At 37.9% G+C, this 12,221-nt stretch overlaps 1 protein-coding gene across 2 annotated transcripts in view; it reads left to right on the top strand.

Annotated features, from left to right (window-relative positions):
• The window catches only part of sema3ab (sema domain, immunoglobulin domain (Ig), short basic domain, secreted, (semaphorin) 3Ab), a 256,069-nt gene that overhangs the window by 207,502 nt on the left and 36,346 nt on the right, over window positions 1–12,221 (top strand). For both annotated transcript variants that reach the window (XM_060842583.1, XM_060842582.1), the window contains exons 9-13: window positions 21–90; window positions 1,775–1,919; window positions 5,862–6,081; window positions 9,115–9,206; window positions 11,089–11,130. In XM_060842583.1, coding sequence (XP_060698566.1) covers window positions 21–90; window positions 1,775–1,919; window positions 5,862–6,081; window positions 9,115–9,206; window positions 11,089–11,130 — 569 coding nt within the window. The remainder of the gene's footprint in view (window positions 1–20; window positions 91–1,774; window positions 1,920–5,861; window positions 6,082–9,114; window positions 9,207–11,088; window positions 11,131–12,221) is intronic.

The following is a 12,221-nucleotide window of genomic DNA, read 5'->3' as shown; positions in this document are numbered from 1 at the left end:
GGTAAGCTATTCTTTTGCAGAGGATATTTACATCATGAAATCTAAAGATCCCAAGAATCCTTTCATCTATGGCATCTTTACAACTTCCAGGTAAGGACGATAATGTGAAAAATCTGAAGAGAAGAAAGACCTGTCTATTTATCTCAGTTTGATGGTATCACTGTACAGCTATAACTCAGTCCAGTGTCAACCTCGTTGTCTTTGTAATCAAGGGTAATGCTGCACTTCTGAAGATGTTCTACAGCAGCAGAAACGCCAAAGAAATTTAAAATAGGAGCTAAAACTCATTCAAACTATAAAATTATTCTCCACATGTCTGCAATACAACCAGTCAAACCTTGTCTTTTCTTGCCCTTGTGTGGGTTACAACATTCCCCTAAGTCCGGAGGTACCCATGGCCCATGTTTCCAGGATAATGAGGAAGCTCTTTGTGGCTGGCAGTGGGATCTGTTTGGGTTGTGTCCATGTGTTTTATTGAGGCTGCTGGCCATTTAAATCACCAGTCACCTCCACTGAAGTGGGACATTTGGCTCTTGTGCTGTGGAACATAGAGGGCGCACACTAGACGCGATAAGAATAGTTCTGACTTTATGGATACAATTAGATAGTCAGGATACCCCTTTGGAGATGTAAAACTCTCCTATAGATTTGGGTTTAGGATGACATTGGAAGGATCATGTACCTTTGACAGGTGAGGGAGGCATTCTTTGGGATTGTTAACAGTGAATATCATTGTGTTAAAGTTGCAGAAAACCCTTAGAATAGTAAAGCATCCAAAGAAACCTCACGCAAGTTAAGAACTGTAAAGAAGTGCTAAAATTAGTGCAAATAGTCAATACAGTCAGAGATTTTTCCAAGTTGTGTTTGCAGACAGGAATTCTGCAGACAGCTCTGGGCAAATGAGTGGCACCAATGAGTGTGTCACTGTTGGATGATACCACCCATCTCATATTCATTTCTTCCAATGTGTCAGAACTGACAGCATCTCAAGGATGAAAACACATTGTGATGTTATCAGATAGATGCCAATAGTCTTATTGCTGTTATTTCTTTTAGACACTGATGATGAACTCATCATTAATTTGGGAGATTTTCTCTTCATGAGGTAATTGAAGGAAGAGTGTGTTCAGTTCAACCCTCAATTGTCTATTCCAGGCCAATTCTGTCAATGTCAAAGCCCCAAAAACTTTCATTTGCAGTTTCCTCAACGAATCAGCATTTTTACAATGGCTGGTTGACCTCATATTCAGAGCTATGACCAAGAGGGTAAATATAAAATCCATAGTTGTCTTACATTCAGCCAGAGCTGAAAATGTGTTGCTGGAAAAGCGCAGCAGGTCAGGCAGCATCCAAGGAGCAGGAGACTTGACGTTTCGGGCATAAGCCCTGATTCCTGAAGAAGGGCTTATGCCCGGAACGTCGAGTCTCCTGCTTCTTGGATGCTGCCTGACCTGCTGCGCTTTTCCAGCAGCACATTTTCAGCTCTGATCTCCAGCATCTGCAGACCTCACTTTCTCCTTACATTCAGCCAGACAACAGTTAATCTCAGTTTCAAGATGTTGTTAATTCATGCAGTGTTAAAGTAAGCTTCTGGTCCTTTGGACAAACTGACTTTTGGTACATGTGTCTTTTCCTCTTGATCATGGCTCGGGCATTCTGAAAGGAAATGAGCATTCTCTGAATGTCAGTATATTTTTAATGACATGAATCTCATTATATTTTCTCATAATTGGGTGATTTACTAATTACTTGTGTGTTTTTTTTCTCTATATAGCAACATCTTTAAAGGGTCAGCTGTGTGTATGTACAGTATGTCTGATGTAAGGAGGGTCTTCCTGGGGCCATATGCCCACAGAGAAGGCCCAAGTTATCAGTGGGTGCCTTTCCAAGGACGGGTTCCTTACCCACGCCCAGGAACAGTAAGTGTTTATCAAATTAGTGCAAAAATATATCTGTGTATGAATAGACCTTTAAACAAGGAGTAACATGAATTATTCTGCAGCAAAGCCATTGTAATATTCAATCTCATAAAGGTATGCGTAAATCTTAAAATGTTTATTTTTTTCAAACATGTATTAAGGCTCAACATTTACTTTACATTTTTTAAAAAATCCCTACTCCCTCCGCTTTTGTATTTTTATTTTATCCCTCTTCACTTCCTTTCCTTGCTTCCACTCTTTCTCCCCTTTTACTCCTCTATAGGCAGCACAGTGGCTCAGTGGTTAGCACTGCTGCCTCACACTGTCAGGGAACTGGGTTTGATCCTAGTCTAGGAACACTGGTGGTTATGCATTTTGCCTGCGTAGGTTTCTTCTAGGTGCTCTAATTTCTTCCTACAGTCCAAAGGTTAAGTGGATTGGCCATGGGGAATAGGAAATGGGAATGGTGGAATCTGTGTGGGATGCTGTTCAGAGGATCAGTATGAACTCAATGGGCCAAATGGCCTGTCTTCAATGAAAAAATACTAGCCCTTAGGAGTGAGACAGTTTCTATTACATAGCAACTAAGAAAACGACCATAGTGAGCAATATCTCACATTAACAACTTCAAAACAATTGTTTCAGTCTTTAAGAAGCTGGCTAGTTTACTGTAATCTGTCAACAAAGTTACACCTAATTGCTCAGTTGTTCTTTTCTGAGAATCAGAGGTTAATATCTGATGAAACAATACAAAGAGCTATGTGAAAACTATCCTGCTCTGCTTTCACACCCTCGCTCTGCTGCTCCTTTTCCTTTCCTTTGGCATTGTTCCGCTGTGATCACTTTGGGAGGGAACATGGAACATTCAGGTACATTCTGCATCTGTTATCCCAACCTTCCAGTCATCAAAACTGATCACTGAGCTGTTGGACCACTCAACTTTATCCATCACCTGACACTCCCTTTAGATAAATAAAAATGGGAACTTTATCCGTACGTGTTTATTATCAATAGTAGAGGACAAATGTTTTTTAATTCCAGAAATAATATGATGATGAGTCTAGATCTTACCATATAAAACTGGATAAATATTACACTTCAAAGAAACTTCAGTTCACAATTTTTACGACAGCCTGTGATTAATTTTTATTTATAGACTCTATATCTGTTACCTTGACATTATAAAGTCACAGAATCACAGACATATACAGCCTGGAAACAGACCCTTTGGTCCAACTTGTCCATACTGGCCAGATATCCTAAATTAATCTTGTCCCATTTGCCAACATCTGACCCATATCCCTCTAAATCCTTCCTATTCCTATACCCATCCAGATGCCTTTTAAATGTTGTAATTGAACCAGTCTCCACCACTTTCTCTGGTAACTCAGTCCACACACACACCACCCTCTGCGTGAAAACATTGTCCCTTAAATCCCTCTTAAATCTTTCCCCTCTCACCCTAAACCTCTGCCCTCTAGTTCTGGACACCCCCACCCCTGGGAAAAAGACCTTGTCTATTTACCCTATCGGTAGCAAGTTTTGAGAATATATCCTATCCATGCCCCTCATGATTTTATAAACCTCTATAAAGTCACCCTCCAGCCTCTGATGCTCCAGAGAAAACAGCCCCAGCCTATTCAACCTCTCCAACCCTGGTAACACCCTTGTAAATCTTTTCTGAATCCTTTCAAGTTTCACAACATCCTTCCTATAGCAGGGTGACCTCAATTGCACGCAGTATTCCAATAGTGGCTTAACCTATTGGTAATATTTAATAATCCTTTTGATTTTTACAATTAATGAGGTAATTCAGTTTTAATATTCCTACGTGAAACCAATATTTTCATATTTCTGACAGGTGCTAATAAAATTCTTCAAATGCTATATCAGGAAATTAAAATTTTGAATGGATCATTGTATCCAATGGATCATTGTTTATGAGATATGAGAAAGCTCATCTATATCCAGCTAAAAAAATCAGTTCACTCTCTTTCTCATCACCTGTTTCTAGTTGTTACTACAAGTACTTAAAAATCCCTCACTATCTCAGTGCTATTTTATATCCTTCTGTCTACCTCGTTTATCGATCACTTCAAGCTGTTCATTGCTTCCAAACTTTCCCCAGGCCTTAAATGACAATAGAAGGTATTATTCAAATTGCAGCTTGTTGGTGAATGTAAAGTTTAGTTTGGAGCATGTGGATATTGATGCAAAAGTCTTGTCTGTCCTTGTGAAGCATGCATGATTGACGATGTTATTGTGTATATGGTGTAGTGAGATTGAAATAGGGAAATAGATTTCCCCTAATTGTCCACAGTGTTGTTGGGAAGAAAGCTCCATGACTTATCCAGTGACAGTGAAGGAATGTCATGCGGACATAGAAATCCCAAGAGTTAAATCAATTTGCTCCCAAATTCACTAAATTCCTGATGAAGGGCTTATGCTCAAAACTTCGAATTCCCTATTCCTGAGATGCTGCCTAACCTGCTGTGCTTTAACCAGCAACACATTTTCAGCTGTGATCTCCAGCATCTGCAGACCTCATTTTTTACTCGAAGATTTTAACCTACTGCGAATCCTCTTGCAAGGATGCCTTCCTTGAAGAAGCATTCCTGATGAAGGGCTTATGCTCGAAACGTCGAATTCCCTATTCCTGAGATGCTGCCTAACCTGCTGTGCTTTAACCAGCAACACATTTTCAGCTGTGATCTCCAGCATCTGCAGACCTCATTTTTTATCCCAACAATTAGTATCAAATATGAATTTATGCAACATCCTCAAACCTGTTGCTCAAAATAACTGGATTTCCACCATTTTCAGAACAGTGAGGAATGAATCTTGAAAAGACATGTTAGGATATTCCATATTATTTTTCCAAGGTGTGATTTTAGTCCATAAATGTTAACAAAATAAGTTATATTTGTATATATGTATAGGTTACTGACCTGTAAGGCAGGTTTATTATTCAATTAAGTGATTTAAAATGTTCAGCAGTTGCGTACAAACATATGAGAACGAAACGTGTCAGTGCTAGAAACTGTGGCTGACAGCTTTGGGAAATGTTGCTGCGGATATTATATGTTTTCAGCCTCATGAAGTGCAAAGTGCCAAGGTTACTTTAGAAGCGAGTAATTCATTTTCATCTGATGTTTTACAATCCTAGCCAATGTCTGCCATGCAATGCAATCATCAAAAAGCATTCCAAGGACTAAAGTTCATACTGCTCCTTGATAATTATGACCGAATGCTACAGCATGATCAGACAATGTACAGATAGACACATTAATCCACTCTTCCACCATTAGCTCAACCTCAAGATATGGCTCCTGCAGCAATAAAAACAATGGTCTGCCTTGTGCAGTTTTAAGAAGCTATGAATTATTGCCCTAACCCTTTCGATTCCACACAGTGCGCTCTTACAGACCTCTGCCCCACACTGAAATATTGTCAATTTAAGTCCAAGTACTCTATCTGGGATAAAAGTTAATTACTTGTCAGTCAGCCTTACCAGCACTGAAAATTCACTATTATTAATTATCGTAACGATTTTATTATTAATTCATTACAATTAAAATTAATTTGGTCTGGCATCCCATTACATAGATTTTAATAGTCATTGGAATTTTAATTCTTTTCCTCATTTTTTCCTTCTCTTAATCAAATCTTTCTTTCACTATCTACAAATATTTTTATACAGAGGTAGATAGATTCTACATTATCGAGGGAATGAAAGACTATAGGTGGGACATGAGGAATGTAGAGTTGAGGTTAAAATCAGATCAGCTGTGATCTTATAGGGGGGAGCAAGCTCAAAGGGCTGAGTGGCCTCCTCTAGTTCCTTGTTTGTATGTTTGTATTTGTGAACAAATGTTTGATACTTTTGACAGTGTCAATTTTAGCTCTATGTTATTTTTCCCCAACTGATGTGTTCTTTTAAAGTGTCCTAGCAAAACATTTGGAGGACTTGAATCAACAAAGGACTTTCCTGATGACGTAATCACATTTGCCAGAAGTCACCCAGCCATGTACAACCCAGTGTTGCCCATCAATAATCGCCCAATTGTCATCAAGACGGATGTAGATTATCAATTCACACAGATAGTTGTTGATCGAGTGGAAGCTGAAGATGGACAGTATGATGTCATGTTCATTGGAACAGGTAATAACATTGAACATATTTAGCTCAGCACTTTGGAAAAGTACACTTACATTCCCTTTTACTCATAAAATATGCTTCGATATTGAAGCTTCACTGCAACATGAGTTTGAAACAGATACATTTTGGTTCAATCAAAAAATGTTAAGCATCATTTGATCAATTAGTCCCATGTGAGCACTCACCCCCTGCACAGAATGTTGCAGCATGGTGCAATTGTCTTCCAATATGCAGGACATCCACAATAAGCAGGATGAGCTAACTAGTGGAATGCCAGTGTTGCCAGTCCAGACTTAGGACATAGAATGTCATTAAAAATACATGGAGTTCTCTAGATGGTAGATCCAGCCCCTCAAAACAAAATCAAACTATCACTGACATAGCAAGAGATGCGTTATAACATAAAGCATCCAGGTATAACTTGAAACAGATATTGTTACAATTTCTTTTAACATTAACTCTTTGACATTCGGGGGTTTGAACCCAGATCATAGAATCCCTGCGGTGTGGAAACAGGCCCATCATGTCCACACTGACCCTCCAAAGAGTCATCCACCCAGACCCATTCTCCCTAATTACTCGACAAATGCACCTCACCTACACAGCCCTGAATACTGTGGGAAATTTAACATGGACAATTCACCTAACCTGCACATGTTTGGACTGTGGGAGGAAACCTGGAGCAAACACATGCAGAGACGGAGAGAATGTGGAAACTCCACACAGATAGTCGCCCAAGGCTGGAATTAAACCCGGTCCCTGGCACTGTGAGGTAACAGTGCTAACCACTGAACCACCGTATCACCCCAGATTTTCTGGTGTAGAGACAGGGACACTACCATTATACCACAAACTGCTCAGGCTGCTGTGATAAACTGTTCAAACTCCATTCTCCCAGTTTATGATCTGTCTGAATTGGTTTGTTTGTCTTTATTTGATTATTTAATAATTATATCATTCTCCATATCAAAACAAAGTGATGCTACACCAAGGTTCCAGCTCAGTTTGCACATAAAGACCAATTAAATAGTTAATTCCATCAAAACTATCTGCACAACTTTGCAACAATGAACAGGGACAATTCAGTGAGCTGAATGTTGAAGGTGAAGTCACTGCATTTGAAAATAATCAGGAATGCAATTTTACAGCTAGCCTGGAGGTGAGATCAGTGTAAAAATGACCTTAGGCATTGTGTTCGAAAATGTGTGCACTGCCTCAGAGAACCTGTCAAGGTAAAATCTTTAACGTATTCAGCTTTGGTATCAGATCCTGGCTTTCTGCCAACAGCCTGATTAGTTGTCCTGAAGTTGAGGCTCCATATTCTTTCCTTGATCTCACACGATTGAAAAATTTTATCAATAAATCAAATTAAACAATTATTCCAGAAGATTAAAGAAAGGACCAGATTTTCATTTGAAAATACATAGTACATTGCTGATAAAAGATTTCTAAATTTGAATAATACTGTCCAGATGATTTTTTTTAAAACTCAGGAGAGGTGCAATATTTCTGATGTCAAACTCTAACTATAAATAATGTTTCCTTGAGATAATTCATTTCATAAAAATAAACACAACATTATCAGATAGAATTAATCTGAAAAGACCCATCTTTTCACTTTGGGCAAATTAAAATACTTTCAAAGAAAATTTGGGTTAATTACCAGGTCAATGATATGTTAAAGATTGATTCCTGTCTTTGTTAAATTCACTTTCTATTTTTGGTTTAACAAATGCAAATAACAATCTATTCTCTTCAGACCATATTTTTGTTAAACTGTTTTATAAAATGGCGATTGTATGAAAGAAGTTATAAACAGAGACCTATAACATTCAAGGATGTACTTCAGTCAGCTCCTAGAAGCCTTTTAGATGCAAATAATTTCAGTCCTCAATATCTTTCTCGGACAAGAGCCGGGGAATGTGAAGGTGTACTAGCCAACTGGGTCCCAGTTTTGATTCTCACTCAGAGTGGAAGTTGATAGCTTTATGGTGAGACTAGCCTAGTAAGTGCAGAGGAAGGTTACCTGAATCTCAGTGGTCTTGGTCATTTACCATTCGTTCCCACTGTAGCACATACATGTATCAATATGAAGGCAGGGAATCATCAGGCTGAACTGGGATATTCCCTGCAATAACATTGTCTGCTGACAACCATTCAGGGTTCAAGTGTGGGGAATGCCTAGATTGAATAATGCTGATTGAATTAAAAGCTATCTTTACAGAAATAAAGGAAGAAAGATTTAAAAATCTCTTCGATCACTGGACTATCAAATTCAATTTGATCGTTTTCAGTTTCTCAATGCTCTGAATGCTGTTTTGGTGTGGTATCTACATCAGAAGGAACAGCACAAGTTGATCACACATTGCATCCTCCACAGCAGTAGGATCTTAAACAAAGCTGATCATGGCTCACCACTACTTTGATATTCCCTTTCCCCCCAACTTGTTTCCATTTATTCCATTCTTACCAAGGTAGAAGATTGAGAGTTCAACCCTCACTTTAAACATGAGCTGGAATTGACAGTAAACTGCAGCACTATTGTTCATTTCTGTCATTTATTGTCATGTGCTCTCTATAATTCCGTCAGTGGCATGAGATCAATAACTTATTAGAATGATCGAATGGAGGGAGGATTGGAGAATAGGTGTCAATAGTGAACCCATTCTTCAGCCAGCAATGATTTGAGCTTCGGTCCTCACTAGAAGTACTAGAACTATGATAATTCAGCCTTCCACAGAGGAAAAGGAGAATGTACATCTATTTATGCTGCTGCATAATTTTTACATTTAAATTAAAGAACTGTGCAACAGTTTGTTTCTCACAGTGACTAGCAGAATGGTGAGAAAAACATTTCTGGAAATAAAACAATGAAGTACATATTTGAGGAAAACTGGATATTGAGTGTACTGAAAGCAAGTGGTATTTTCTAATGAACCTTCTTCATCAACCTCTACCAGATATTAAAATAACATTTAATATAAAATGCAAACAGAATAATAAACTAAACTGTGTTTTCTATCTCATTCCCTTAAGATGTGGGGACAGTTTTGAAGGTGGTTTCTATTCCCCGGGAGACCTGGCACGACCTTGAGGAGGTGTTACTTGAGGAATTAGCAGTGCTGAGGGTGAGCATTCTTTGTTTTCTCATTAAGCAAAAGCTTTCTCTTGCAAAAGGCACGAGCAATCCACCTGTCATCCTATCTCTGCCCTTTGGTGTATTCCTCAAGGAGGTCACACCAGCCATGACAGGATGACTGGCATTTGTTGCAAACACGGAGGCTGATAGTATCTGATTCTTATTCACAGCTTGACTTTTCTGATCTCTGGCTGATTTCTGATTATCTGATGCATGTTTAAAATTTAATGAGTCTCCCATTAATGATCATCCCATTGCCTTCAACAGATGTGATTCAACAAAATCTGCAGTTAACCCTGGATCTAAGAATATTTATACAGTCTGACATTCATGGAAAAAATTACAATCATTTTCTGTGATAAGGCAATTTGATTTTAGATAAATAGGAAATTACAGATTTCTGTTTTATAAAAGTAATTGGAAAAATGCAGGCAATATAGTTAGACTTTAAAAATATTTTCTTTAATATACAGAAGTGAAAAGGGAAACTGATATACAGCAGTCGGTAAGGAACAATAGGAAGTTGCTATACATGCCTTAGCTTTACATGTACTGCTCATGAGAATTTGCTCTCTGATTGCATTTTGGCTTAAATTTAATGACCAAGTCCTCACATTGACAAAAAAACATTTGTGACAGGGAGCTGAAGAAATTGGATGAATGTTTGGTGTTTAAAGCAGAACTTGATTTTTCACCAATAAGAGATAAAACTACACTTGACTGGCGTGAGCCTCCTGTTTAAACACTACAACATAGAATGGTCTGGAAGGAGAAGCTGTTTTGATGAATGTACTGTGTAAGGGGAGCTTCCTATTCACTGCTGATAGTTTTATGCTGAGGGTCCACTGAAATCTGGGCAGGATATGCCAGCACACAAATTCAAGGAATTTAATGCATTGATGAGGGAAACTCACAACTGCTCATAATCACATTTTCTGTGATCTATCTTGCATGTTCATGATTCAATTTGCATAAAACAGGCCACGCATGGATGGGTGACTGTATCCTGAGATCAATATTGCTGCATTCTCCCAATCTACTGGAGAAAAGTCAAATTATTTTTCTCAGTAGAGAAGTACTAATTGGAATATCATCAAATATTTAATTGACAGAATACAACAATGAAACTATTAAACAGTTCTATATGATATATTTTTTAAAAGCAATTTTCTGTGACTTTTTAGCTTTGAATAGGCAGAGGTCTGCTCACTCATAGAAGATAATTATTTTCATTGTAAAAAGTCTAGCTTTTAGCTCTATTAATAAAACTTTGGGTGACCACTCTTAAATACAAAGAGTACTCTTTTAATGAGAAGAAAGAAATGATTCTACTTTTTTTTACAGCATGGAGAGAGGCTGTTTGGTCCATCTTTTTGCTACATTGGCTAATTCCATGGGTTTATATTCTTACCTTGGTAAAACTGCAAATTATTTTCATGGGAACTTGAAGCGCACTTCACCCACACAATCTCCCAATTACATCCAAAGCAGAAACTCAATGAAAATATCTTCCATGGGTAACTGCATCATTAAACTTCTCAATGAATTTGAAGGAAGAACAAACTTTTCTGTTGCTAAAATGAGCATTAGGCTATTAAGCTATAAATAACCATGAATCATTAAGTGACTGAAGATTGAATTTCCTGTGTTATTAATCTAAATGTCAACAAAATGTCACCAAAAAAATTGTTACTTGCATGATTGGACAAGCATTTAACTGATGGGCTTTCTGTTTTCGTATCTTGGATCTGTACTGTTAAATTGTCCCCACGAGGTCAATAAATATTCCAATGAGCAATGACTGTGATATTTCAAACCTTAATAATGAGCTAAAAACAGAAACCAGTGACATTTTCATTTTTATCTTACAGGAGCCAACACCTATCACAACACTGAAAATTTCTACAAAACAGGTGAGATCTAGTTCAATATTGTAGAGGTAGCTCTGCTATTGTGCATCTTTCATTAATGTGAATTGGCTGTGTTGCGATTGAGAAAATAGGGAATGCCTTTCTAGAACTTTTAAAACTTTTAAAGTGTGTGTTGGTCATAACACAAATACATCGCCAACACGTTAAGTATACTTGTATTGTGCAATTTTTGTATAGCGTGGGCTTTCACGGGAACACAACGTCATGTATTAACTGAACCACCTATCCGGTAAACAGGCTGAATGCTCCAACAGATAGCTGGAAGTCTTCCTGATTCTGAGGCAGGAATCTTCCTCACCTTCACGAGGTTGTTGGTGGGTCATGGAATAAATGGAGTTGGATCATCAGATGACAAAGGAGTAGCGCTCCAAAAGCTTGTGATTTCAAATAAACCTGTTAGACTATAATCTGGTGCCATGTGACTTCTGAGTTTTTCCAAGTGAAAGGAAGTCGTCAATGGATATTCAGATAAAGAGCAGCTCTGATTACAGACAATATTACTCAGCCCTTATCCCTGACATGTGCAACAATAACCTGCATTTTTATTTTACCTTAATTAGTAAAATACTGGAGTCATTAATCAAGTTTGGAATTCAAAATCCATTTGTCCTTGATTGGTTGACAGTTCTCAGTAATGGCAGATTTTCTGAAATACATTCACATTTTTACTTAGGTTTCCATATTTCAGATAATTTAGATGTTTTATTATCAATGTGATAGGATTCACTATTGAAATCTCTTCAAACAGTCCAGTGCACTGGCCTGGCCTCATGCTGCGAGTTCACAGGAATTCAGGCTTTGCTGTATAATCCACAGGATTAATGCAAAGAACATGTCAGGGAATTCTGAGAAAGAAGTGCACAAGTGAGGAAAGGGAACTTGTGGGTATGATATTCTTAAATATTCAAAAGATGTTTCATAAGATACCGCATCAAAACACAAAGTAGGAGCTTATGGTAGGCAGTTACATGTTAACTTGAACGGATGATTGGTTAATTAACTGGAAGCAGAGAGTTAGGGTAAATAGTTTGAATTTTACATTTATTTGTTGAAGTGTCAGTTTTGTTGTATTT

This window comes from Hemiscyllium ocellatum, chromosome 23 (assembly GCF_020745735.1).
Source record: "Hemiscyllium ocellatum isolate sHemOce1 chromosome 23, sHemOce1.pat.X.cur, whole genome shotgun sequence".
Taxonomy (NCBI): Eukaryota; Metazoa; Chordata; class Chondrichthyes; order Orectolobiformes; family Hemiscylliidae; genus Hemiscyllium; species Hemiscyllium ocellatum.
This window is presented reverse-complemented; position numbering and strand designations above follow the sequence as displayed.